The sequence below is a fragment of the Lissotriton vulgaris genome, unplaced genomic scaffold (genome assembly GCF_964263255.1).
Source record: "Lissotriton vulgaris unplaced genomic scaffold, aLisVul1.2 SCAFFOLD_867, whole genome shotgun sequence".
Lineage (NCBI taxonomy): Eukaryota > Metazoa > Chordata > Amphibia > Caudata > Salamandridae > Lissotriton > Lissotriton vulgaris.
The window spans coordinates 529,778-552,770 of NW_028249106.1; the positions used below are offsets into that span (position 1 = coordinate 529,778).

The following is a 22,993-nucleotide window of genomic DNA, read 5'->3' on the forward strand; positions in this document are numbered from 1 at the left end:
ATAGTATGCAGCAGCTGATGGGTTAATAATAAAGACGATTTGAGCCCAAACATTACTAAAAATGCAACGACATGTCTTGCTTCAGAGTGGAAGGTCTCTTGCAAATGTTGACTGGTCACTTTTCTGTTGCTTATTGCTGTATTTGCGTGTTAAACTGGTACTACTGAGGTTAATGTAAATGCAGTAAAATGACAAAGTAATGCAGTAATACCACCACAAAATGTGCAGCATTATACCACATACTTGCTCTGTCCACAGTATCGCTATTTGTTTGCAGAACAGTGCCTAATGCCTTCTCTTTCTTGAGTCCTTTGTTTAGCCGGGTCCCTTCTTGTCACTTTAAGTCAGCCTTCTTGGGCTCTCAAGAACTATACACAAGTGAAAAACAATGCGTCACATCACAGCCCCATAAGGAGTTTAAAACACCCTCAAAAGGTACAGAAAAAAGGGTGGAGGGCTTGGTGTAAATACAATGAACATAATGGAGATTACACTTTGTATGTCCCAGAATGTGCAAATTCACAAAAGCTTCCCAGCAAAAAGCCATGGGGGAAAAACTGTGATTTGTTATGCAAGCTCACTTGTGAAAGCGCAAAATTGCACGACTCCATAGTTTACTCCTTCAGTACGGTACTGTGCAGGGGCTGAAAAGTGTGCACACAAACGAATGAGTCAACATGGGTTTCATACTTAATCCATTCTCCAGAATATCAAGGCAAAGAACAAGTTTAACAAGTGTAAACGTTAGAACAGTAAAGAAAATCTAATAAAGAATGTGTGCTCTACCTAAGGAAATACGAGATGTCAGGTACAACGTCAGTGTTCACCCTCTCAAGAGCAGCCCAGAAAACATGCCTGCTGTATGCCTCTCAATTAAGAAATCCGTGTTTCCCTGGAGTCACTGAAGGCAGGGCAGTAACTTGTTTTCAGGACTTTTGGGTTACGTGGAGATCCCAAGCCGCCAACTCAATCCACTTAGGAGATAACCTAACTATAAAACATTTTAGAGGCTGCGTGGAGTAATGTAATGAGCAAAATTGAAAGTAAACAGGAACAGTTATGCACGTCATCGTTGTAAAACAGCAACTCCTTGTCAAACGAGATGGCATACAGATGAATATGTGAACAAAACAATGTTTGGGCATAACATTAAATAGTTGCAATATTATGCGTGGGGCGTAATCTACTCGGCGACAGATTCTGCGTGGCAAGGGACCAAAAAAATCCAGCATTATAAAAACGAGGCCACTGGAATTGCGTAGTAGATTAGGACCAAGGTATGCGACGTTATGAGGAAAATTGTGTCCCAGAATTACCTGGTAAACTTTTTTTTTTTTAAACACCAATTTTGTGGACAAATGTTTCACCTCATTATTACCAGTTTGACAGAGCAATGCAGTAGTAGCCTACAAAAAGGTGACCTGTCAACCTTTGCGAACGGCCTTCCACTGAGCAGCATTACACGTTGTTATATTTTTAGTTACTTCTGATCCGCTAGAAACATGTTGTTGTTGTTGTAGAAATTTGCAGATTATGCAGCATGCGATGAATTATGTATCAAATCCTTACTTATGCTGAAAACGCCTCACTCACAAAATCGCATCATTCGAGTGGCCCCAATTATAAAGTACGAAACTTCATACTACTAAACATACTACTGAACTTGAAGTGTTATCACTTCTAAGTGGGAATATTAATGCTTAATTGTTCTTATGAGAATGGTAATAGGAAAAAAAACTTCTATCGTGCAGCTGTTCCTAAAACAGCGACTAACCAGTCAGTCCTCCATAAGGAGTTTTGCATAGCACTTCTTGCATAGTTAAGCATAACCAAAGTGAACGTTTCACCACATAGTAAGCGAAAAGTTATTTGCAAGAACACATGGCGAGTAATTAGCTCCAAGAAATCTGCACATCAGGCCACTACCACATCGCTCTGCATCAAAAATAGTGATTACAATGCATTAAGAGAGCGTTCAACAGCTCCATTGTGTTTAGTGCACAGGATTAGGATTTACATCCAGCTCCACTATATTCCCTCCATCTTTAATGACATCCACAAATTGAAGTAAATTAAACTCATATTGGTGGTTTTTCTATTATGTAAATGTCCTTAAATCACACGCAGCAGCATTTATGGTCTCAATTCCAAACATCAAGGCAAAGTTAACAGGTCCGACTTTAATGTGGTAACTCGTATGAAGACAATGGCGTCCACTAACATGGTATGCATGGTTTTACCACATTAAAGGCAGATTAGCTGTTACAATGTTTGTGACGTGTATGAACACAATCAGTCAAAGTACACACCATATCACACACGCTCTTTCACAAAAGACTTTGCGACACAATGCAGTCATACACAAGAAGATTGTGGTGGTAGCAGTAATGAGGAACTAACTACAATGAAGATCTCACAGAGTTATGAATTGGCACAATATTTTTCCCTACACTCTGCTATGTAGGGAGGCTGCTGAGGGCTCCGCTTAGCAAACAACTGTCTCAGCAAGCATGTCAGAAGAATAACCAGCAGGGGAAGGCAGAGGAAAAACTAGGACTGATTTTAGATGCACTAAGAAAATAACAAGAACGGGCAAAACACAAGCCAGGTCTACTACATTTCAAATTAGAAGCATGACTAGTCAGAAAAGTTGCTGAGCACTCACCAATGAAAAGGTAAAAAGCGCTCGTGCCTCGCACTAAAAGTAAAAAAGTGTAGGCAAAAGTGAAAGCGTTTCCCTTGCGGGAGCGAGCAGCACCAGGAGCGATAATTGGGAACACATGGCGCCAAAACTCGCTCCCACAAGGGAATCGCCAAACTTGCACACGCTGCCATTGAAAGAATTGCGTGCACATTTTTAGGGCGAAAAGTGAATCGATTCCAAAAGGTCTTTTTCCTACGCAGCTCATGCGTGTTGCGTAGGCGAGACCTGAAAAGTTCGCAGGGGCCAACTCGCACTTCTCTGTTGTACTCCAGAGGCTGCAGCAGCCCCTCCATGAGCTCTCACAGACTGTGGTCAGGCCCATTGTCATTCCGATTAAGGCTGATTATCCCCCCTTCGAATGACAATGCTCCCGCCCTCTGCCTTTAGCATATCATGTGCCAGTGAGATCATAGTTAGTGATTACAGAGGAGCTTTCCCCAAACAGAGTACTGTGGGGAACTTGACCCCTTGTGTAATATGTCAATGTTGTATACAGATTGAACAGGGCAGGAGCAGTGACGGGACAGAAGAGGCGACAGGAAAGGAGAGGTGATGGGGCAGGAGAAGTAACGGGCAGGAGAAGTGACGGGGCAGGAGAAGTGACGGGGCAGGAAAAGTGACTGGGCAGGAAAAGTGACTGGGCAGGAGCGGTAATGATGCATGAGCAGTAGCAGTGAGCGGGACAGGAGCGGTGCACGGGACAGGAGCAGGAGTGCTGACCGGGCAGGAGGGGTGAACGGAGCAGGAAAAGTGACGGGGCAGAAAAGTGACGGACCTCCTGTCCTGAATTTGTGTCCTGAATTTTGACCCCTTGTCCTATATTTTTAGACTCACTATCTTGAATTTGCACCCATGCCAGTTGGCCAACCTCAACGAGAGGGATGTATGAAGGGAGAGTGTGAGAAAGAGAGCGATAAAGAGCGAGAAAGAGAGGGTTAATGGAGAGGAATTAAAACTAAAGAGATAGTCGGAGAGGGAGAGAAGAAACAGAAAGAGGTTTAAAGAGAAATTATAGCCAGCGGAAGAGAGTGATAGCAAGAGTGGGAGAAGAAAGAGGAAGGGGCAAGAAAGAGACATAAAAAGTGGTAGAGACTGAGAAAGAGGGAAGGGGGAAAGAGAGGAGGATGAGGAAGAGCGTGCGTGACATACTGTAGTGAAGCACAACGTAATGATTGCTGAGTCTTTAGCGCTGGAACTGCTGGTGTCAGTGAGTGAACCAAAGCGTTAGAGGCCATGAAGTATCTGGTAATGTGAGGAGAGGAGCTGACAACTGTGCCAGAGCAGTGCGGCCACTCCATTCATGAACTGGAATGGGCGAGCTGTAATGGCACTTCCCCCTATGTGTAGGGAAGCACATTGAGCACAAGGTGGATGGGGTCGGAAGACCGAGTGACGATGGGGATTATAAAAACCCCTGCCCGGTCTGTGCGTTAAGTGGCCAAAGGACTGCATTGATCGAGGCCAGATGCAGAATCATGACGCACTCCTGAAACCAAGCCAAATTTAACCCTACTAGAGGCAAGAGGTTTCTGATCCACTGCAAAGGATGGCCATGTTACTGGGCACTGTTGTGTTTGAGGTGTGTCTGAATTCGAGTAAAGATGATTAAAAGCGTGCTTTGGTCATTTTGTTAAACATTATTTCAGGGAGTACAAAACATTAGGAGCAGGATGGAAAGGGGTGAGTTGAGATTTTTTTGCTAAATAACTAATATCCTTTTGGGAATTGTGCAACTCTTTCCTCACTAACTAAACATGAGGCAGGAGGACGCTAAAAAAACCCTATGCAGAACTCTTCTAGTGCACTTTTGTCTGTTATTGCAAATTAACTCAATAGTATGGTAGCGCAGAGAACAATGCGGGGGTGTCGTATTCTAGGACACCCCGCGCCGCACGGCCACCAGCTGCTGCGTGTGCTCCCGCCTGCCGTGCTCTCAGCCTCGCTGAGCCTTCCCGCTGCTCGTTGTGCCGCACCTCTGCCTGGTGGGGCTTCGTGACTTCTGTGCACTGTTTTCTTGTATCTGCATTATTTTGGCCTGCTTGTTTTTCTTAGCATTGTACTCCATTCGTCCCCCCCCCCTCGCTGCTGTCCCCTCCGCTCACCCGCCCCGCTCCCCGCCACCCACTTCCCGCCGCCGGGAGTGTGGACACGGCCCCTTCATCCCCGCTCCCGCCTCCCAGCTGCTCCGCCCTCCCTGCACTTGGCCATATATGGCGACTGTGCGGCACAGGTGAGTGTGACCTATTCTAGGACACCCCCGCGCCGCACGGCCACCAGCTGCTTCGTGTGCTCCCGCCTGCCCTGCTCTCAGCCTCGCTGAGCCTTCCCGCTGCTCGTTGTGCCGCACCTCTGCCTGGTGGGGCTTCGTGACTTCTGTGCACTGTTTTCTTGTATCTGCATTATTTTGTCCTGCTTGTTTTTCTTAGTATTGTACTCCATTCGTCCCCCCCCCCCTCGCTGCTGTCCCCTGCGCTCACCCGCCCCGCTCCCCGCCTCCCGCTTCCCGCCGCCGGGAGTGTGGACACCCCCCTTCCTCCCCGCTCCCAGCTGCTCCGCCCTCCCTGCACTTCGCCATATATGGCGACCCTGCGAACGCGCAGCGGGCGCGCCGATTGTGCGCCAAAGGTAAGCCCGTCTGCGCCCGTCCGCGCCTGGACCGCGCCCAGCGCCAGGACCCCTAGCCCCCGCAGACCCCAGCCCACCCGCCGGACGTACGACCCCGCCACCCTCATTGCGCTCAACGCCGGCCGATTCCCGGGCTGCTACCAAGCCACCCCGAGACGCATCCACGGACCCTTCTGCTGCAACTCCTGCAAGTTCTCGTGCATCCGGACCTGCACTACACCAGCACCGACCAAAACCAAGACGATCAACAGCAGCAGCCACCTGAAATGCATCCTGCTCAACACCCGCTCCGTCCACAGGAACGCCATCGAGATCTGGAACATGCTTGACACCACAGCCCCAGACGTCGCCTTCTTCACGGAAACCTGGATGAACGCCTCTTCAGCGCCCGACATCGCCATCGCCATCCCAGACGGCTACAAGATCATCTGAAGGGACCGCATCAGCCACACCGGAGGAGGCATCGCCATCATCCACAGGAACACCATCCGCATCACGACCAACACCGAAGACACCCTCGCACCCGCCGAGCACCCTCATCTACAGACCCCCGGGACCACGCACACAATTCAGCGAAGACATCGCCGACTTCATCAGCCCGCACGCCCTCTGCTCCACCGACTACATCCTCCTCAGGGACCTCAACTTCCACCTGGAGAACAACAACGACCGCAACACCACCACCCTGCTGGACAACCTCGCAAACCTGGGACTCAAGCCGCTGGTCACCACCCCCACCCACTACGCCGGACTCACACTCGACCCCGTCTTCTCATCCAGCAAGGACATCGCCTTCAGCCACGCCACCGGACTCCACTGGACGGACCACAGCTGCGTCCACTTCAGCTTCGGAAGGACCACGATCCACCACCACCAGCAACAGGTTGCACGCAGAAGCTGGAACAAGATCCCAGCCGACCAGCTCACAACCTCCCTGAGCAGGAACCTTCCCATCAGCACAACGAACCCAAGCCAGGCGGCCACCAACCTCACCAAGTGGATCAGCGACTGCGCAGACGACCTCGCCCCCCTGAGGACCCCGCCCGGCAGACCCAGCAGCAAGAAAGCCCCATGGTTCACCGACGAACTCAAGAGCTCCAAGAAGAACTGCCGAGCCCTTGAGAGAACCTGGCGCAGAGACCCAACTCCGGACAACATGGCTGCCCTCAAGCTCGCCACCCGCGAGCACCACCAACTCATCCACGCCACCAAGAAAACCGCATTCAAAGAACGACTGGACAACAACGCACACAACAGCAAGGAACTCTTCAACATCGTCAAAGAGCTCTCCAACCCCAACGCCGGAAACAACGACATCACCCCTTCGCAAGACCTCTGCAACTCCCTCGCCTCCTACTTCCACAACAAGATCGCGGACATACACAACAGCTTCAGCACTCAACCGACGCACGCCACGACCGAACCTCCGCCCCCCACCACCACCCTCCGCGCCTGGACTCCGATCAGCACCGAAGACACCATCCGTACGATGAACTCCATCCACTCCTGATCGCCGACCGACCCCTGCCCTCACCACGTCTTCAACAAGGCCGACGCTGTCATCGCACCCCACCTGCGGGACATCATCAACACCTCCTTCGACACCGCTACCTTCCCGGAGAGCTGGAAGCACGCTGAACTCAGCGCCCTACTCAAGAAGCCATCAGCCGACCCCACCGACCTCAAGAACTACCGCCCCATCTCGCTGCTCCCGTTTCCTGCAAAAGTCATCGAGAAGACCTTCAACAAGCAGCTGGCCGCCTTCCTCGAGACGAACGGCGCCCTCGACCCCTCGCAGTCTGGCTTCCGGGCCAACCACAGCACCAAGACCGCCCTGATCGCAGCCACCGATGACATACGAGCTCTGCTCGACAACGGAGATACAGCGGCCCTCATCCTCCTAGACCTCTCCGCGGCCTTCGACACTGTCTGCCACCGTACCCTAGTACAGCGCCTCAGCAACGTCGGAGTCCAGGAGAAGGCACTGGAGTGGATCATCTCCTTCCTCGCCGGAAGGACACAGAGAGTCCGCCTCCCTCCGTTCAGATCTGAAGCCACCGAAGTCATCTGCGGCGTCCCTCAAGGCTCCTCGCTCAGTCCAACCCTCTTTAACGCCTACATGAGCCCCTTCGCAGACATCGCACGCCAGCACAACCTCAACATCATCTCCTACGCCGACGACACCCAGCTGATCCTCTCCCTCACCAACGACCCCACCACCGCCAGAGCCAACCTACACGAAGGGATGAAAGAGGTAGCCGAATGGATGAAGAACAGCCGCCTGAAACTGAACTCGGACAAGACGGAAGTCCTCATCCTGGGATCCTCACCCTCCGCCTGGGACGACTCCTGGTGGCCCCCCGCCCTAGGCAGCGCACCCCAACCTACAGACCACGCACGCAACCTGGGCTTCATCCTGGACTCCTCCCTCTCCATGACCAGACAAGTCAACGCCGTCTCCTCGTCGTGCTTCAACATCCTGCGCATGCTACGTAAGATCTTCCGGTGGATCCCCACCGAGACCAGGAAGACGGTCACCCAGGCCCTCGTCACCAGCCGTCTGGACTACGGCAACTCCCTCTACGCCGGAACCACCGCCAAACTCCAGAAGAGACTCCAGCGGATCCAGAACACCTCAGCACGACTCATCCTGGACATCCCCCGTCGCAGCCACATCTCCGGACACCTGCGAGACCTACACTGGCTCCCGGTCAACAAGAGAATCACCTTCCGACTCCTCACCCACGCACACAAAGCCCTACACAACCAAGGCCCAGGATACCTCAACAGCGGCCTCAACTTCTATGCTCCCAAACGCCAGCTTCGATCGACCGGCCACGCCCTCGCCGCCGTCCCCCGCATCCGAAGAGCCACCACAGGGGGACGGTCCTTCTCCTACCTCGCCGCCAAGACATGGAACTCCCTCCCGACCCACCTCCGCCTGACCCAGGACCACCTCGCCTTCAGGAAGCAACTCAAGACCTGGCTGTTCGAGCAGTAGCGGACCCCCCTCCCCTAAGCGCCTTGAGACCCTGTGGGTGAGTAGTGCGCTATATAAATGCTCTGATTGATTGATAGTGTAGAGGTCGTCTGGTAACCAATGGGGCATCTGTAATTTGGCATGCAATTAAGACTCGTTTCAGAATCAGATTTTTGAAGGAGGGGAAAGGTAGCTGGTGAGAAATGTGGAGAGTTTAAATGGACAAGTGTAATTTACAAGCCTACATTTCTTTACACATTTTATTTCAAATGGTTTTTCCTACCTGATGATCTTATGTTAAATTGCTATCCGGACTTAACTAAGGTAAATGTTTCATTGTTTACACAAGGACAGCATAAAATTTAATTATATGAAGTTTTTTGAGAAAGTTTTACTGTGGTCATCAAAACAAGGTGATTACCACATTTAAAGGTCACTCTGATAAAGTTAATAAACGAGCGCTCATTTAGACCCCATCTTGACAATTAACGTAGCTCCAGATTGGCTTGTGGCTTGTCTCATCTTTCATTTTGTTTTGTGTATGTATGTAGTTGAACGCAGCACGGCCCTTGTGGTCGTGTTATTGTCTCAGGCTTCTTGTGATTCAGAACAGGTACCTGGGACCATCGGAGAGAACGATAAGTGTGATCTAGCTAAACTAGCAGGTTGTGTTTGGATAGGAGAGCAGCTGATCTGCACAAAAGCAGGCTTGTCCTGAAGTGCCAATGGTGTTACTGAAGTGCGAAAGCAATGTATATAAACACAGGTCTAGACTGACAGAAATAACCAGCAGAACAGCCGATAGGTCGTTGTTTCTATAAACCTTTTTCAGTTTCCCTGAGAAGGTAACATTGGAAATCGGATGTATTGGTCCTGAAAGGCAGCTCGACACTGCCATATATGTATATACACATTTAACGTCGGCGTTGCCAGCCATACACCTTCCAAAAATGTTTGTTTAATTTAGCTAGTTTTGACGATGTGTTGTGGCCTTTCCCCATATTTTTCAAAGCCTTTGTATGTAATCAACCGTTACTGCACTGCAGGGTTTGTGACATCGGCATCTGTACTAAACTATCTTCTTTGTCTGAAACCACATAATTTGACTCGTTATGTTACGTTTTTCGATGTGTTAGTCTGCCCTGTGGAGTCACAGTATACTCTAGCACAACCGTATGCTTCTGTAAAGCTGTTTGAACATATCTGGGATTTGTAGTTTGTTATGGTTATCGTGTAGTGGTGTGTTTCTGAGATACTTAGTTATATGGGTTTTGTATTCTGCATTATGGTAGGACTATGGACACTCAAAATACAGAGATAATTTTATTAAAAGATAACCAGAGGCTCCATAATATGCAAAATAGTATCAGCCCGCGTTGAGTTACAGGCTTAATGATGCCCTAACTGCAACTGCTTTATTGACCCACTTGCTTCCTCAAATTGGCTTGAAAATGCACAATTTGCCCACACTTAAAAAAAAAATGTTTTAAAACTACATTTTCCCTGGGAGAGAACCTGGTCCCCCAGCCCCCCCCCCCCCCCCCCCCCCCCCCCCAGGTATATCAGCCAGCCTTGCTCGCCAATGGGCAATCATCCAAAATGTTTACGCTTCACAACTTTCAAATGTCACCAGCTGCCACTCAGGTACGCCACTGTTTCCTACCATAGGTGGGTACTCCCTTCCACTTAAACCAGTTTATCATACTTCTTACTTTCTGTTCTCCTTCACATCCATCTAAAGAGGAGGAAAGGCTTCATCTTTTGGACCCTAAAAGGGCTATGAGCTTTTATGTGGACAGAACTTGTGATCTTCGGTTGGATGATCGTCTGATTGTTGGCTGTGTGGCCGAAATGAAAGGAAAAGCAGTGCATAATGCCCATTCCTCACCTTAAAATATTCCCAAGGCATCAGATTGGATCCAGAAAATTTTAAGCAGTACCTCTGCGTTCCGCTAGGTGGCATCAGTCAGCTCTTCTTCGACTCCATCCACGTTGGAAGTGGTGTTGCGGTACCTTCATACGCGCCACCCTGGTGCGCTGACATGGAGCATTTATTTATTTATTTATTTAGAGTTTTGTAGAGCGCGTAGTCACCACGGGGGTATCCCAGCGCTAGAACCCTGTTACTCATGAGGGGGAGCGGGTAGGTAAGAGACCGGATTAGGGGAAGAGGAGAGTTTTGAGGGTTTTTCTGAACCGAAGTAGATCAGGCTCTGTTCTGAGGTTCAGAGGGAGTGCGTTCCACTTGAGTCCGGTGTTTACCGAGAAGCGGCGGCCCCCTGTCCGGGCCTTTTTTACCATGGGGATCGTGATAAGGTTTCCGTGCTCTGAGCGAAGCGCTCTCGTGGGTCTGTAGGGGGTGATCCAGTTATTTAGTATGGGGGGGCCGGTGTTATGGAGAGCCTTGTGGGCCAGGCAGAGGGCCTTGAAAGTGACCCTTTCTTTGATCGGGAGCCAGTGTAGCTTCCTAAGAGCGGGTTTGGCCGATGATCTGGCCGGGGTGTTTGTTAGGAGTCTGGACAGTCACAAAAAAATTCAAGTAGTGGTCACAAATTGAGGCTTTATGAGCATATGGTTGACATCCTGTTCAGACTCTACCTATGTTGGCACCCACCAGAGATAGCAAAAAGATTTTTACTAAAACTCTTCTGTCCCACCACTAGGTGGCACAATTATGCGCAGGTTGTGACTCTAGAAGATCTTAAAGCTGTATAACATAATTATTGATAAGTATGTTTTTTTGATGCTGTGTGAAATCATAATGAAAAAACTGAGAAATATCTGAAATTATAGTGCGTTGGCCCTTCAGATTGGTATACAATTGCTAGCACAATATAGTGTGTGTGTGTATGTATGTATGTATGTATATGTGTATATTTTAAACTGGAGATTAAATCAGTAAATCCTTTTATGGTTTCTCCCATCATTTGGCTTGATGTCTTTTTTCGATTTATGGAAAACATTTGAAGGTCAATTTCCTTTATCTTTCCAGGCTTATCAGAGGTACAGACCAGTATCAACATCCGTTTCAGCTACTCCATCGTCGTCCTCCTCACTTACGACATCCAGCAGTAGTGCTATCTCTTCAAATCAGTTACATCGACCAAACAGCCTTCTAGGCATTACGTCTACTTACTCTCCTTACTCCAGAAACACTGGAAAAGAAAATGAAAAAGGTAAAAAAAAAAAAAATCCCCAGCATATCTCGTTTATTTTACCACCTAACTGCCCCTCATGGCTCTTGAACCGTTGTTAACTGTGTTATTCTTGCAATATACATCATCTGGGTTTCATGTGACCCCTGCAGACTGAAAATTATAAGTCAGTCTTTTAACCCTTAAGGAAGGTATACTTTTCCTGTTGTGAAATTTTTCTGCACCGGGTATTTCTAACCTTTATTTCCTTCTCTCTACAACAAAGTTATTTAACATGTTGCTTATCTTTCACACACAATACTTTCGACATTTCCAAGATGGATGAACTAATCACTTTGTTACTTTGTGATTAGATAGCTAGGGAAAGCAAAAACGGTATAGTTAGAAATCAGATTAATTTAAGATTGTCCCCATCTTTATTGAAAGCATATCAGCTCTCCTGACATTGGCCAATCAACAAAGGGATTCGTGAGTGGGTTCATCCAGAGAAACAAGGAGGCCGTTTAATGTAAAATCTATGTTGTATTTTTATGGTATTCATGACTTAATGTATAGCTGATAGCTAAAGTGGTAGTAGTGAGACCTAAAAATACAGTGCTTTAATTGCACAGCACAAAGACTGAAATAAGTCTTAAAAAGTTTGCTCTGCAGCGAATGTCAAGGTGAGGTGTGATGAGTGTATGGTCGGGTGGGGTGGTGTAAAACACTTTGATCTGAAAGAAACACATAGTGATAGATTTCTTTCCTTAGAATGACCCCCAGGTGTCAGACTGGATCCGGAAAGTTTTCGTCAGCAGTACCCCTGCGCTTGGGAAGGTGCGGCTCTGCATCAGTCGTTGGAGTCGTGGTTGCCGAGATGATGTCGCGGCAGCTACTTAAATGCCGCCTTCGTGCTCTAACGTCAGTTCTTTCTTTATCCGCGCCAGCAAGCGCAGATCCGGAGAGAGTGGTACCCCTAGTAACTTTTTTAACTGAGTTTTTCGAGGCCTTTTTGTCTCTTCTTTTCGAGTGGATTGACTCCTGGTGCCGTAGGGATGCCCGGTTTCAAGTCTTGCGGGGACTGTCATCGATGATGTCAGTGACAGACCCGCACCACGTGTGTCTCTCCTGCCTGGGGCTCGACCACGACCCAAAGTTGTGCCCGACTGCCGGCCCGGCCATGGTGCTGTAGATTTTGCGGGAGTGGTCCCAAAAGTTGGTTGAAGTCCGGCAGTCTGCTCCGCGCAGCTCCTGGTCCCGTGGAGGTTGAGGGACCAGTCGCAGAGCCATCACCATCGTTCTTTGGGATCAAAGTCTTCGCACTGGGAGTCAGGTAAGGCAAAGCATCACAAGAAGTCGCAGAAGCTGCATCCCTCACCGACTTGCCCAGCGCCCTGAGGGTGCGGGTGGTGCCTTCCCCGCGGCTCCGGCGGAGCCTACGGTGTCGCAGTCGGCCTACCCTCCCTTCCCAGGTCCGTCGGCGACTCCCGCCCAGTTGCAGGACTTTCTGACGGCCAATGCCCACCTCTTTGAGCCGTTGGGCCCTGCCAGCGAGCCTTCGGGCACCGCAGGCCCAACTGGAGGTCCTCGCCCTTCACTGTCGGCGGCTTCGGTTCTGGCATCGCTGTCGGCGCTGAATGGCCCCAAGAATCCCTGTCGACGCCGGTTGATCTAGTGACACCTCTACCGACGTCGACCCTATTCCGACGCCTATGGGGCCTTTCTACCCCTCTGTATTTTCGGCCTGTCCCACAGCCTTCGGAGGAAGGGGAGGACTGGGAGGGGTCTGAGGACCCTCTCACAGCTACAGAGGACAGTGCGATGTATGCAGTGGTGTTGCGTAGGGCGGCCGAGGCTCTCCACCTCGAACTTCCGACAGTGGCCGTCAGGACTCACCTCCTTACAGAAGTGCTTCAGCGGGTGGCTACCTCTGTGGAGCCACTGCTGCCTTTTAATGATGTACTTTTGGAGGTTCTTTTGGGCACCTGGTCCAGGACCAAACAGGGGCTCCTGTGAAGAGGAACGTGGCCGACGCCATAGTCCGGCCTCGGCCGACCCCCTCTTCCTCTCCCAACACCCCACCCCTGAGAGCTTGGTTGTCAAGCCTTTACTTCCCAAAGCTCCATCCCTACCGCACCTCCAGATAGGGAATCCAAAAGACTAGAACAGTTTGGGAAGATTTTTTCTTCCAACAGTGCAGGGCTGCAGTCTGTGAACACTGCATGCCTCTTGGGCCTTTATTCCCACTCTGTGTTGGATACAGTGGCGCAGTTGCTGCCTCGGTCTCCGGAGGAGGCCCGGACAGTGCTCTCTAAGGCTATTGTGGAAGGGAGAGATGCGGCCAAGTTCACAATACGTTGTGGCCTTGACACCGCCGACTCGCTGGGCAGGGCGATTACCACGACACACCTGGCTGGGGACTACTGGCCTCTCGGGGGATGTCCAGAACACCCTGATGAACATGCCTTTTGATGGAATTCACCTTTTGGCAGCAAGGCAGCTAGTGCGTTGGAGCATTTTAGGTGGCCACGGAAGGGCCGCATTAACACGTTTGCTCCAGGGCTAAAGGCCACAGCAGCAGTCTCAGCGTGGCCGTGGACGTCGGACCCACAGAGATGGGTCATGGGGCCAGCGGGAGGTTCAGTCCACCTCCACCCCGGCCACCACTGGCTCCAAAGCTTCCTAGTCCGTTTTTTCAGGCCCATTAAATGCCAGTGGGTGCCAGGATTCGCCATCACCTCCCCCACTGGTGCACCATCACTACGGACAGGTGGGTTTTACAAATAGTCTGGAGGGGCTACTCCCTCCCCTTCGAGACTACTCCTCCAGCCATGCCACCCCAGTACCACCGCATGTCGGGGATCACTTGGCACTTCAACAGGAAGTTGTGGCTCTCGTGGCCAAGGGGGCTATCGAGCGCGTTCCTGCACCAGACGTAGGTTGTGGTTGTTATTCCCACTGTTTTCTGGTTTCCACGAAGGACAAAGACCTGCGTCCTATCTTACACCTCCAGAAGGTCAATCGCTTCCTCCGGAAAGGGAAGTTCAAGCTGTTAACTCTGGCTCAGGTCTTGTCTTCCCTCGACCCTGGAGACTGGATGTTAGTGTTGGATCTGCAGGACGCATATTTCCATATTCCTATCCTGTTGGCCCACCGGTGTTACCTGCGATTGACGGTAGGGCACGAGCACTTTCAGTTTACCGTGCTCCCCTTTAGCCTTACAAGCGCCCCACAGGTGTTCACGAAAGTGATGACAGTGGTCGCAGCTCATCTGCGAAAATCAGGGGTTCCAGTCTTCCACTATCTCGACGACTGGCTGTTGAAGGCGGGATCGCCCCAGGCAGTCGTCTCCCACCTCCTGCATTTTCTGGGGTTCGCCATCAATGTGCTGAAGTCGCACCTTATTCCCTCTCAGAAGCTCCTCTTCATCGGAGCGGTTCTGGATACGATGCTCTTTCAGGTCTATCCTCCCGAACGGCGAGCGGAGTATATTCAGGCTCTGAACCGTCATTGGGTCAATGGCAGATCCTTCTCCCCATCCCTACCGGAGCACACAGTGGTGACGGATGAGTCCCTCCTGGAATGGGGCTGACACATGGGAGAGGCGGAGATCAGAGGCCTCTGGTCTCCGGCGGAGTCCCAGCTCCATATCAACTTTCTGGAGCTTCGGGCGATCTGACTTGCACTGAAGCCATTTATTCCCTCTGTCCGGGGAAGAGTAGTGCAGGTGTTCACGGACAACACCACCACCATGTTGTACTGCGCCAAAAAGGTTGGGGTGGGGTAGTGGACCCTATGTCAGGAGGCTCTGCGCCTCTGGACATGGCTGCAACATCAGGGCATTTCAACTGAACGCCAAGGCGGACAAACTCAGCCGCAGGTGCATGATGGATCACGAATGGCGTCTTCAGTCTGACGTGGCGTAAGGTCTCTTTCAACAGTGGGGAGAGCCTTGGTTAGATCTATTCGCCACCAGAAAGAACGAGCTATGTGAGCAGTTCTGTGCATTGGAATTTCCAAGGCGGCACTCATTCGGCGACGCTTTTCGTCGCGAGTGGAGTTGCGGTCTGTGGTACGCCTTTCCGCCTATACCACTTCTACCCAGAGTGCTGAAGAAGATCGGGCGCGACCGGGCCCAAGTCATTCTTGTGGCTCTGGACTGTGCTCGAAGAGTATGGTATCCTGAGCTACTCAATATGACCATTGATCCCCCGATCCGACTTCCTCTTCAGGAGGATCTTCTGTCGCAGCAGCAGGAGACGGTACTCCACCCAAACCTGTCCAGTCTTCACCTCCTTGCGGGGAGATTGAGCAGTGGCAGTTGATTCCTTTTGACTTGCCTCCTGAAGTTTGTAATGTTATTCTGGCGGCCAGGCAGTCCTCCACTAAGTTGGTATACGCCTGCAGGTGGAACAAATTTGTGGCATGGTGCACAGTAAAGGCTGTGGATTCCCTCCCTGCCCCTCTTTCAGAAGTTCTTTTGTTTCTTCTTTCCTTGGCCCAGAAGGGCTCTACTCTGGGCGCTATCAAGTGCTACCTTTCTGCTATTTTGGCCTTTCTCAGGGTCCCTGATCAGCCCTCTCTCTCTTCAAGGCACCTGTTGTGAATAGATTCCTCAACGGCATTACTCACCTTTTCCTTTCTATTCCTTTTGTGATGCCACAGTGGGACTTGAATCTGGTTCTCACATATTTAATGTGCTCTCCCTTTGAGCCTCTGCTCAATTGCCCTCTGCGTCTCTTGACTCTAAAGTCTGCTTTCCTGGTTGCCATGACCTCCGCTACGAGAGTGAGTGAGCTCCAGGCTCTTTCTTGTAAACCTCCTTTTCTATCTGTCCATCTGGACAAGGTTGTGCTCATAACCCGTCCATCCTTTTTGGCAAAAGTTGTCACTGCTTTTCACATTTATTTGGCCCTCAAGTGGACTGCACTTTACACAAAAGGAAAAAGGTCACTGACCCTGCAAAAGCAATGGAAGCACTCAAAACGCCTACACCTCTCAGTATCTTATGCTGCCTGGGCTACAAAGGCGGATACATGTCATTTGTGGCACATGCCTCGACTTTCCAGTAAAAGCAGGTGCAATTGTTTTTCACAAAAGGATTTTAGAAAAGCTCCTTTAGATGCAAGAGGAAGAGGTTGGGGTGCTTCAACACGTGGTGCAGTCTCCGTCCTCAAACCGTAACTGCCTTATCCTTCCCCCCTGATCACTTAACACCTGTCAGGGGGAAAACTATAATCTTTTCACCCGGTTTTGGAAACCATCAGAACTGACCAATGAGTACTAGCCATTATTCAACATGGCTACAGTTTAGAGTTCATTACCACACCACCCAGTATCCCACCTCACAATCTAAGACTATCACAAGATCATTTAACTCTTCTGTAATAAGACGTCCAAGCCCTTCTTCTCAAAGGGGCTATTGAACCAGTTCCCCTTAATCAACAAGCCACAGGGGGATATTCCTTGTACTTCCTAATACCAAAGGAGGACGGATCACTGAGACCAATTCTAGATCTCAGACCTCTCAACTACTACATCTTATCAGAACATTTTCACATGGTCACTGTACAAGATGCCATTCTACTTTTGCAAACCAGTGACTTTAAGGACAATTTGGATGCCTACTTCCATATGCCCATTTATCCTGCTCATCGCAAATACCTCAGGTTTCTAATAGCAGGAAAACACTGCCAATTCAAGGTTCTCCCCTTCGGTGTTACTACCGCACCAAGGATTTTTACAAAGTACCTAGTAGTAGTAGCAGGAGCACACCTGCGTCCACAAAACATTCATGTTCTTCCATACTTGGACGATTTGCTAATCAAAGCCAGCGCCCATCTGTTGTGTCCGCAACACATACAGATAACAATAAACCTGCTACACAAATTGGGGTTCACAATCTGTGTCCCCAAGGCTCACCTTCAACCTCTTCAGCCATACTTAAGAGCAATCCTCAACACACAATTAGGACTAGCTTACCCCAGTCCCGCGCGGATGCAGATTTTTCAGGCACTTCTACCCCAATGGCAAACAGCACATTCGCTGTTTGTACTGTTGTATCTGTTAGGTAGGATGGCATCTTGCATTGCTGTTGTTCCCAACTCAAGACTAAACAAACGCCCATTACTGTCCACAATAGCAATATCTTTCTCATCAGTGGTCTCAGTAACCAGGTCCCCTCCAAGATCTAGTGTTGATAGACCGCCAATCTCACCGCCAACCCTAACAATTTGTTGAAGAGGCAGCCTTTTCTGGACCCTGTTTCTCAAATCACTAACTACAGTAGCTTCAGTGACTGGTTGGGGTGCACATCTCAAAAACCACACATTACAAGGTCTGTGGGATGCTAAACATCAATCACTACACATCAGCTACTTGGAACTCCAGCAGTATTCCTCGCACTGAAAGTGTTCCTTCCCCCATCTAGCTCACATAATTTTCCTAGTCCGAACAAAAAATATAACAGCCATGTATTTTCTACAAAGCAGAGGGGGGCAAGCTCTTCCCAATTGTCACACCTCTCTCAGGACATATGGAACTGTGCTCTTCACCATCACATGTATTTGTTAGGCTGAATATCTTCTAGGGGCGTACAACAATCTTGCGAACCTGCTCAGCAGGACGCATCAACAGACTCACAAGTGAAAACTCGACCCACAAGTTCTCCTTCCCTACTTTCAAAAGCGGGGAGCTCCTCACCTGTTTGCCACAAAAGAGTTGGAAACTCAGGCACACATTTCTCACCATGATCCTTGTAGCTTCCACCTGAGCATGTCATCCCTGGTTCACAATGCTCCTTGATCTCTCAGTAGTCCCACATGAGAAGCTCCTTAACAGGCTGGTCCTTCTCACTCAGGATCAAGTTATGTTATGTTATGTTAAATTAGTCTTTTATAGTGCTCGGCTACTCCAAAAGAGTGTCCCGGCGCTTTTATTGACAGCCAAAGACAGACAAACACAACACAGTGAATTAAAAACAGAGCAGTAAGAAAAAACAGACCCAGCAATAGAAAAAGAAGAGCGCACTAAAGGGCAAAGACCCATGTTTTGAGGCCCTTCCTAAAAGTCAGTAAATTAGATGTGCTGCGTAATGCCAAGGGCAAAGTATTCCAAAGCTGTGGTGCCCGCAACCTAAAAGAACGACCTCCAATGCGGGTCTTTTTTACTCAAGGAACCACAGCAAGGAACAATGATTCAGATCTCAGAGATCGGACCGGATGGTAAAAGGCAAGCCTCCTTTGGAGATATTTAGGTCCTGAGGCATAAAGAGCCTTGTGAGCCAAGGTCAAGGCCTTAAACACTATCCGCTTCCGGATAGGCAGCCAGTGGAGTGACTGCAAAAGGCCAGAGACTCTGGCTCGCCTGTGAAGGCCAAAAATGGCCCGCGCGGCCGTATTCTGGACCACCTGCAGACGTTGCAGGAGATACTCCGGCAGGCCATGGTATAATACGTTGGAATAGTCCAATCTTGAACCAATTAAGGCCTGCACCGTAGTCTTCCTATGATCTTCTGAGAGCAGAGGGAGAAACTTCCGGAGCATCCTGAGGAGGCCGAAACAAGTTCCCGTGAGAGCAAGGATCTGAGATCTTAGCGTCAGCCCATTATCAATCTTGATTCCCAAATTCTTTGCTAGCTGGGACGAGCGCGCTGGAGGAAACATATTAGCAGGCCACCATTCATGCCAGTCTGGGTCAAATGGGCAACCGAAGAAGAGTACCTCAGATTTATCTGAGTTGCACTTGAGTCTGTTAAGCTGGAACCATTTGAAAACAGCCCCAAGGCACTCACGGATACTCTCTCCATCAAAATCTTCTCCTTTCCCGCACGTAAAGAGTACCTGGGTGTCGTCGGCATAAGACACGATCTGGGCCCCAAAAGACTCCACCAATGCCGCTAGAGGGGTCATAAAGATGTTGAAAAGAGTCAGGCTCAGCACGGAGCCCTGTGGGACTCCGACTCCCAAAGGCGGCATCACGGCAGAGCTAGGTGAGGCCCAGACCGTTTGTCGACGGCCAGCCAAAAACGATCTAAACCAGCTGAGCACCGTCCCCCCTCAGACCGATCTCATGAAGTCTGGCGAGGAGACCCTCATGGGGGACAAATCAGACACCCACCCCCCAAGATGCTCAACCTAGCTATTTGACTCCTAAGGTCTTAGGGTTTGGTTATTTAGTCTTGCCATCAGAATGCATGAATATTCTTAAACAGACATGCAGACCCACAACCAGAGCCTGTTCTGATGCAAAATAGAAACGTTTTGTTTGCTATTGCCAACTTGAACACATTAATCCTATCAAGGCCACTATGCAGGACATTATTTGCTATTTAATTCATTTGCATACACATCCATTCTATTACATCTTGCTGCAATAGCTGTCTACCTCCATAGTAGACAGCATCTATCACTCTTCAGAATTCCTGTCATTAACACATTCGTGGAAGGACTCAAACGAGTCATTCCACCTCGTGCACCTCCAGCACCCTCCTGGAACCTAAGCATTGTGCTTACTTGGCTCTTGGGTCTTCCTTTTGAGTCTTTACAGTCATGCCCACTTCAATTTCTATTGTGGAAAGTGGCATTTCTAGTTGCAATTACGTCACTGAGATGTGTTGGTGAGCTCCATGCGTTTACCTTAGAAGGGCATTCTTTCAAATACATTAAGAAAAATTAGTACTTTGTACTAATCTAAAACTCATACCAAAGGTGGTTTCTCAATTTCATCTTAATCCATTGAACTGGCAGTTTTTTTCCCCTAACCCTGATTCTGTAGCGGAAAGAGCTTTTCACACCGTAGATGTTAAAAGAGCACTCATGTTCTCCATAGATATAATGAACACTTTCAAATTAACAAAAAAACTGTTTGTAGCTTTTTAGCCACCACATAAAGGTAATCCTATATCCAAATCTGTTCATGCCAGATGGATAGTAAAATGTATTTAAACTTGCTACGTTAAAGCTAAAAGACCTTTATCTAAAACTCCCAGAGCACACCCTACTTGTAAGAATTGAACAACAATGGCTTTCTTAGGAAATCTTCCCATAGCTGAAATTTGTAAAGCAACGACTTGGTCTACACCACATACGTTTACTAAACACTACTGTGTAGACCTCTTAGCACACCAACAAGCTATTGTAGGTCAGTCAGTGTTAGATACAGTTTGTCAAACTACTGCAACTCCCACACACTAGCCGCCGCCTCTTAGGAGGGACTGCTTTACAGCCTATGCAGACCGTGTATTTACAGCCACACAAGCCATCAAACGAATTGTAACTTACCCTTTAAGCATTTGTTCGTGAAATGTAGTGCTGCAGATTCACCCGCGACCTCCCTTCTCCCCAGACGCTTGTTGCTGTTGCAATTATATTTTACACAGTTCTCTTCCAAAGCATGGACATCTTTATACTGACACTTTACATGCACTCCTATCTCAATCTACCTGCAGGAAAACAATCTAACAAAGGAGTCAATGTCGTTGTGCAGGAGTCTTTTTACCTCGTGGCTCGAAGATACTTTTTCCTAGAAAAACAAATTGCACAACTCTAAGTCCAACACTAAATGGCATGAGTATGCAGAGCATGTGAATCTATAGCACTATATGCCACGAATAGATACTTACAGAGTAAGTAACAATCTTTGTTCCTAACGCTGCTAATACATTTTATTGGCAACTGATGTATGAATGGATCACATTTATTTTGTTATGACGAATGCACTTTACTGATTATGATTCTTGTATCTGACTGTATGTTTTTATAAATCTTTTTTTGGTTGATTTATGCCGAATAAAGAATATTAACTGATTGACTTAAGTGATGTGCACTAATTGTTTCATTTAATCGTGGAAATGTAACTTCCTTGACTGTCTTGCTTAGGTCATTGCACTCCTTGCCATTGGAGAACTCACAGTGCAGCAAAGGAGATTTTAGTTTCTTGCTGAACTTAGGGGATTTTTTTGGAGTACAAAAACAAGAAATAAATGAAGTCCAGAGTAACAAAATGGAAGATGATCATGTTGCGGTTTCAAAGTCACCACTAGAATCCATTTCACCACTACACCTGTTGAAAAAAAATTGGCCACAAAGTACTTGACTTGCACTTTGTGCCAAAATAAGCCAAACAGGGGTAACTGAGGGAAATAAAGCTTGGAACGTTATTGATGAACAATCATCTTAATGCTTTGAATTAACAGCAGCTCAGTGCTGAGAAGAAGAGGGATACCGAAGAGACAATTACATCTTCGTGCAGCATGGTAGCACACCATTTCTTTTTGTGATTGGTTGCAGATATCAAGCTGGAGGAGAAAAAAGAGATTGATCCTTGCTACTCAACTGGGCTTGCATTTCTTGGTGTGTGGCAAGGTCATCTCTCATGTAGAGCAAAGTATACGAACATACAAAAATCAAATGCTTCTCCATCAAGAGACATGAAAAAAACATGTTTTGGTCTTTTATTTTTCCCAGATTTTTCACATTGCGCATGTCTGTTTTGTTTTCCCAAAAAAGTAAAAACAAAAACTAAATTGAAAAAAAGTGTCAATGTTAATGGTTAAAAAAAAGAAAAAATGGTTATATTTTATGTGAGAGCGCGAGTGAGTGATGGACAGGAGGAAAGTTAGATGAATTTGATAGTGACAGTGACTGAAAGCGAAGGTGTGAGGAAGAACTGAGACATTGGATAAGTGAAAGACTGTTTGTGTGCATGCGTTGGGCCATGTACAGCGAGGGTTGGCCGCAGTGTCCTGCCTCCGTCCGGGCCCTGGGCTGAATCCACTGCTAGAAGGCAAACCTACCTGCACCCAGCCTTCACATTCTAGGGGCAGCTGTGTGCAGTGGTGGGTTGGCTGCCAATGGAAGGTTGGTTGCAGGGCCTCACCATATACCATGACCTGCCACCAACCCCTTGCTACACACAGCTGAAGGCCAAGTACAGTAGGGATGGGCTGCTCTTTGAGTATGGTCTGCAAGAGTTGGCACAAGGCCTGGCCTCTGGCTATGTCCTACGCCCAGTCCTCTATAGGCAGTGTTCAATGGTGATTTGCTGCAGGGCATGTGCACAGCCATCCATGGTAACAAACAGCCGCTGCACACTGCCCTCAACTGTGCTCATCAGGGTTTTTCCTACACCCAGCCTGCTCGGTATGCAAATGGGTTTAGACCACAGACCTTTTGTCCGACACCGAACCAACTTCAGCCAGATCTCAACCAATGTTGCGTTGTGAGATTACAAAAGCGAATCCCGTTGTTGTACAGCCTGACTCTGAACCAGTACCTCTACCAGGACGGACACATGAGCATCGTCTACATTATCATACATTATCTTTTTGGTTCTGACTGAACATGGTACACTCCAGGACGGTGTTTATGTTGGAGAGGTGGATGATTTTCTTCCCCTTCATGACAGAGGTGAAAACTTTTACATGGATTTAAAAGAGACATGGTTTTGAACTACGCATGGGCCGTCAATGGAAGATAGTGGTTTATTTGCAGTAGTAGTCCGATTGGCACCAACTGTATTGGATTTGCAGCTACCTTTAGTCGAGACAAA

The 22,993-nt window shown here is 48.6% G+C and overlaps 1 protein-coding gene across 1 annotated transcript in view; it reads left to right on the top strand.

Moving 5' to 3' along the window:
- The window catches only part of PPP1R12A (protein phosphatase 1 regulatory subunit 12A), a gene marked incomplete at its 5' end in the record, with an annotated part of 839,509 nt that overhangs the window by 516,583 nt on the left and 299,933 nt on the right, over positions 1–22,993 (top strand). Inside the window, one exon of the mRNA XM_086950257.1 lies at positions 11,302–11,485. Within this exon, the coding sequence (XP_086806383.1) occupies positions 11,302–11,485 (184 nt within the window). The remainder of the gene's footprint in view (positions 1–11,301; positions 11,486–22,993) is intronic.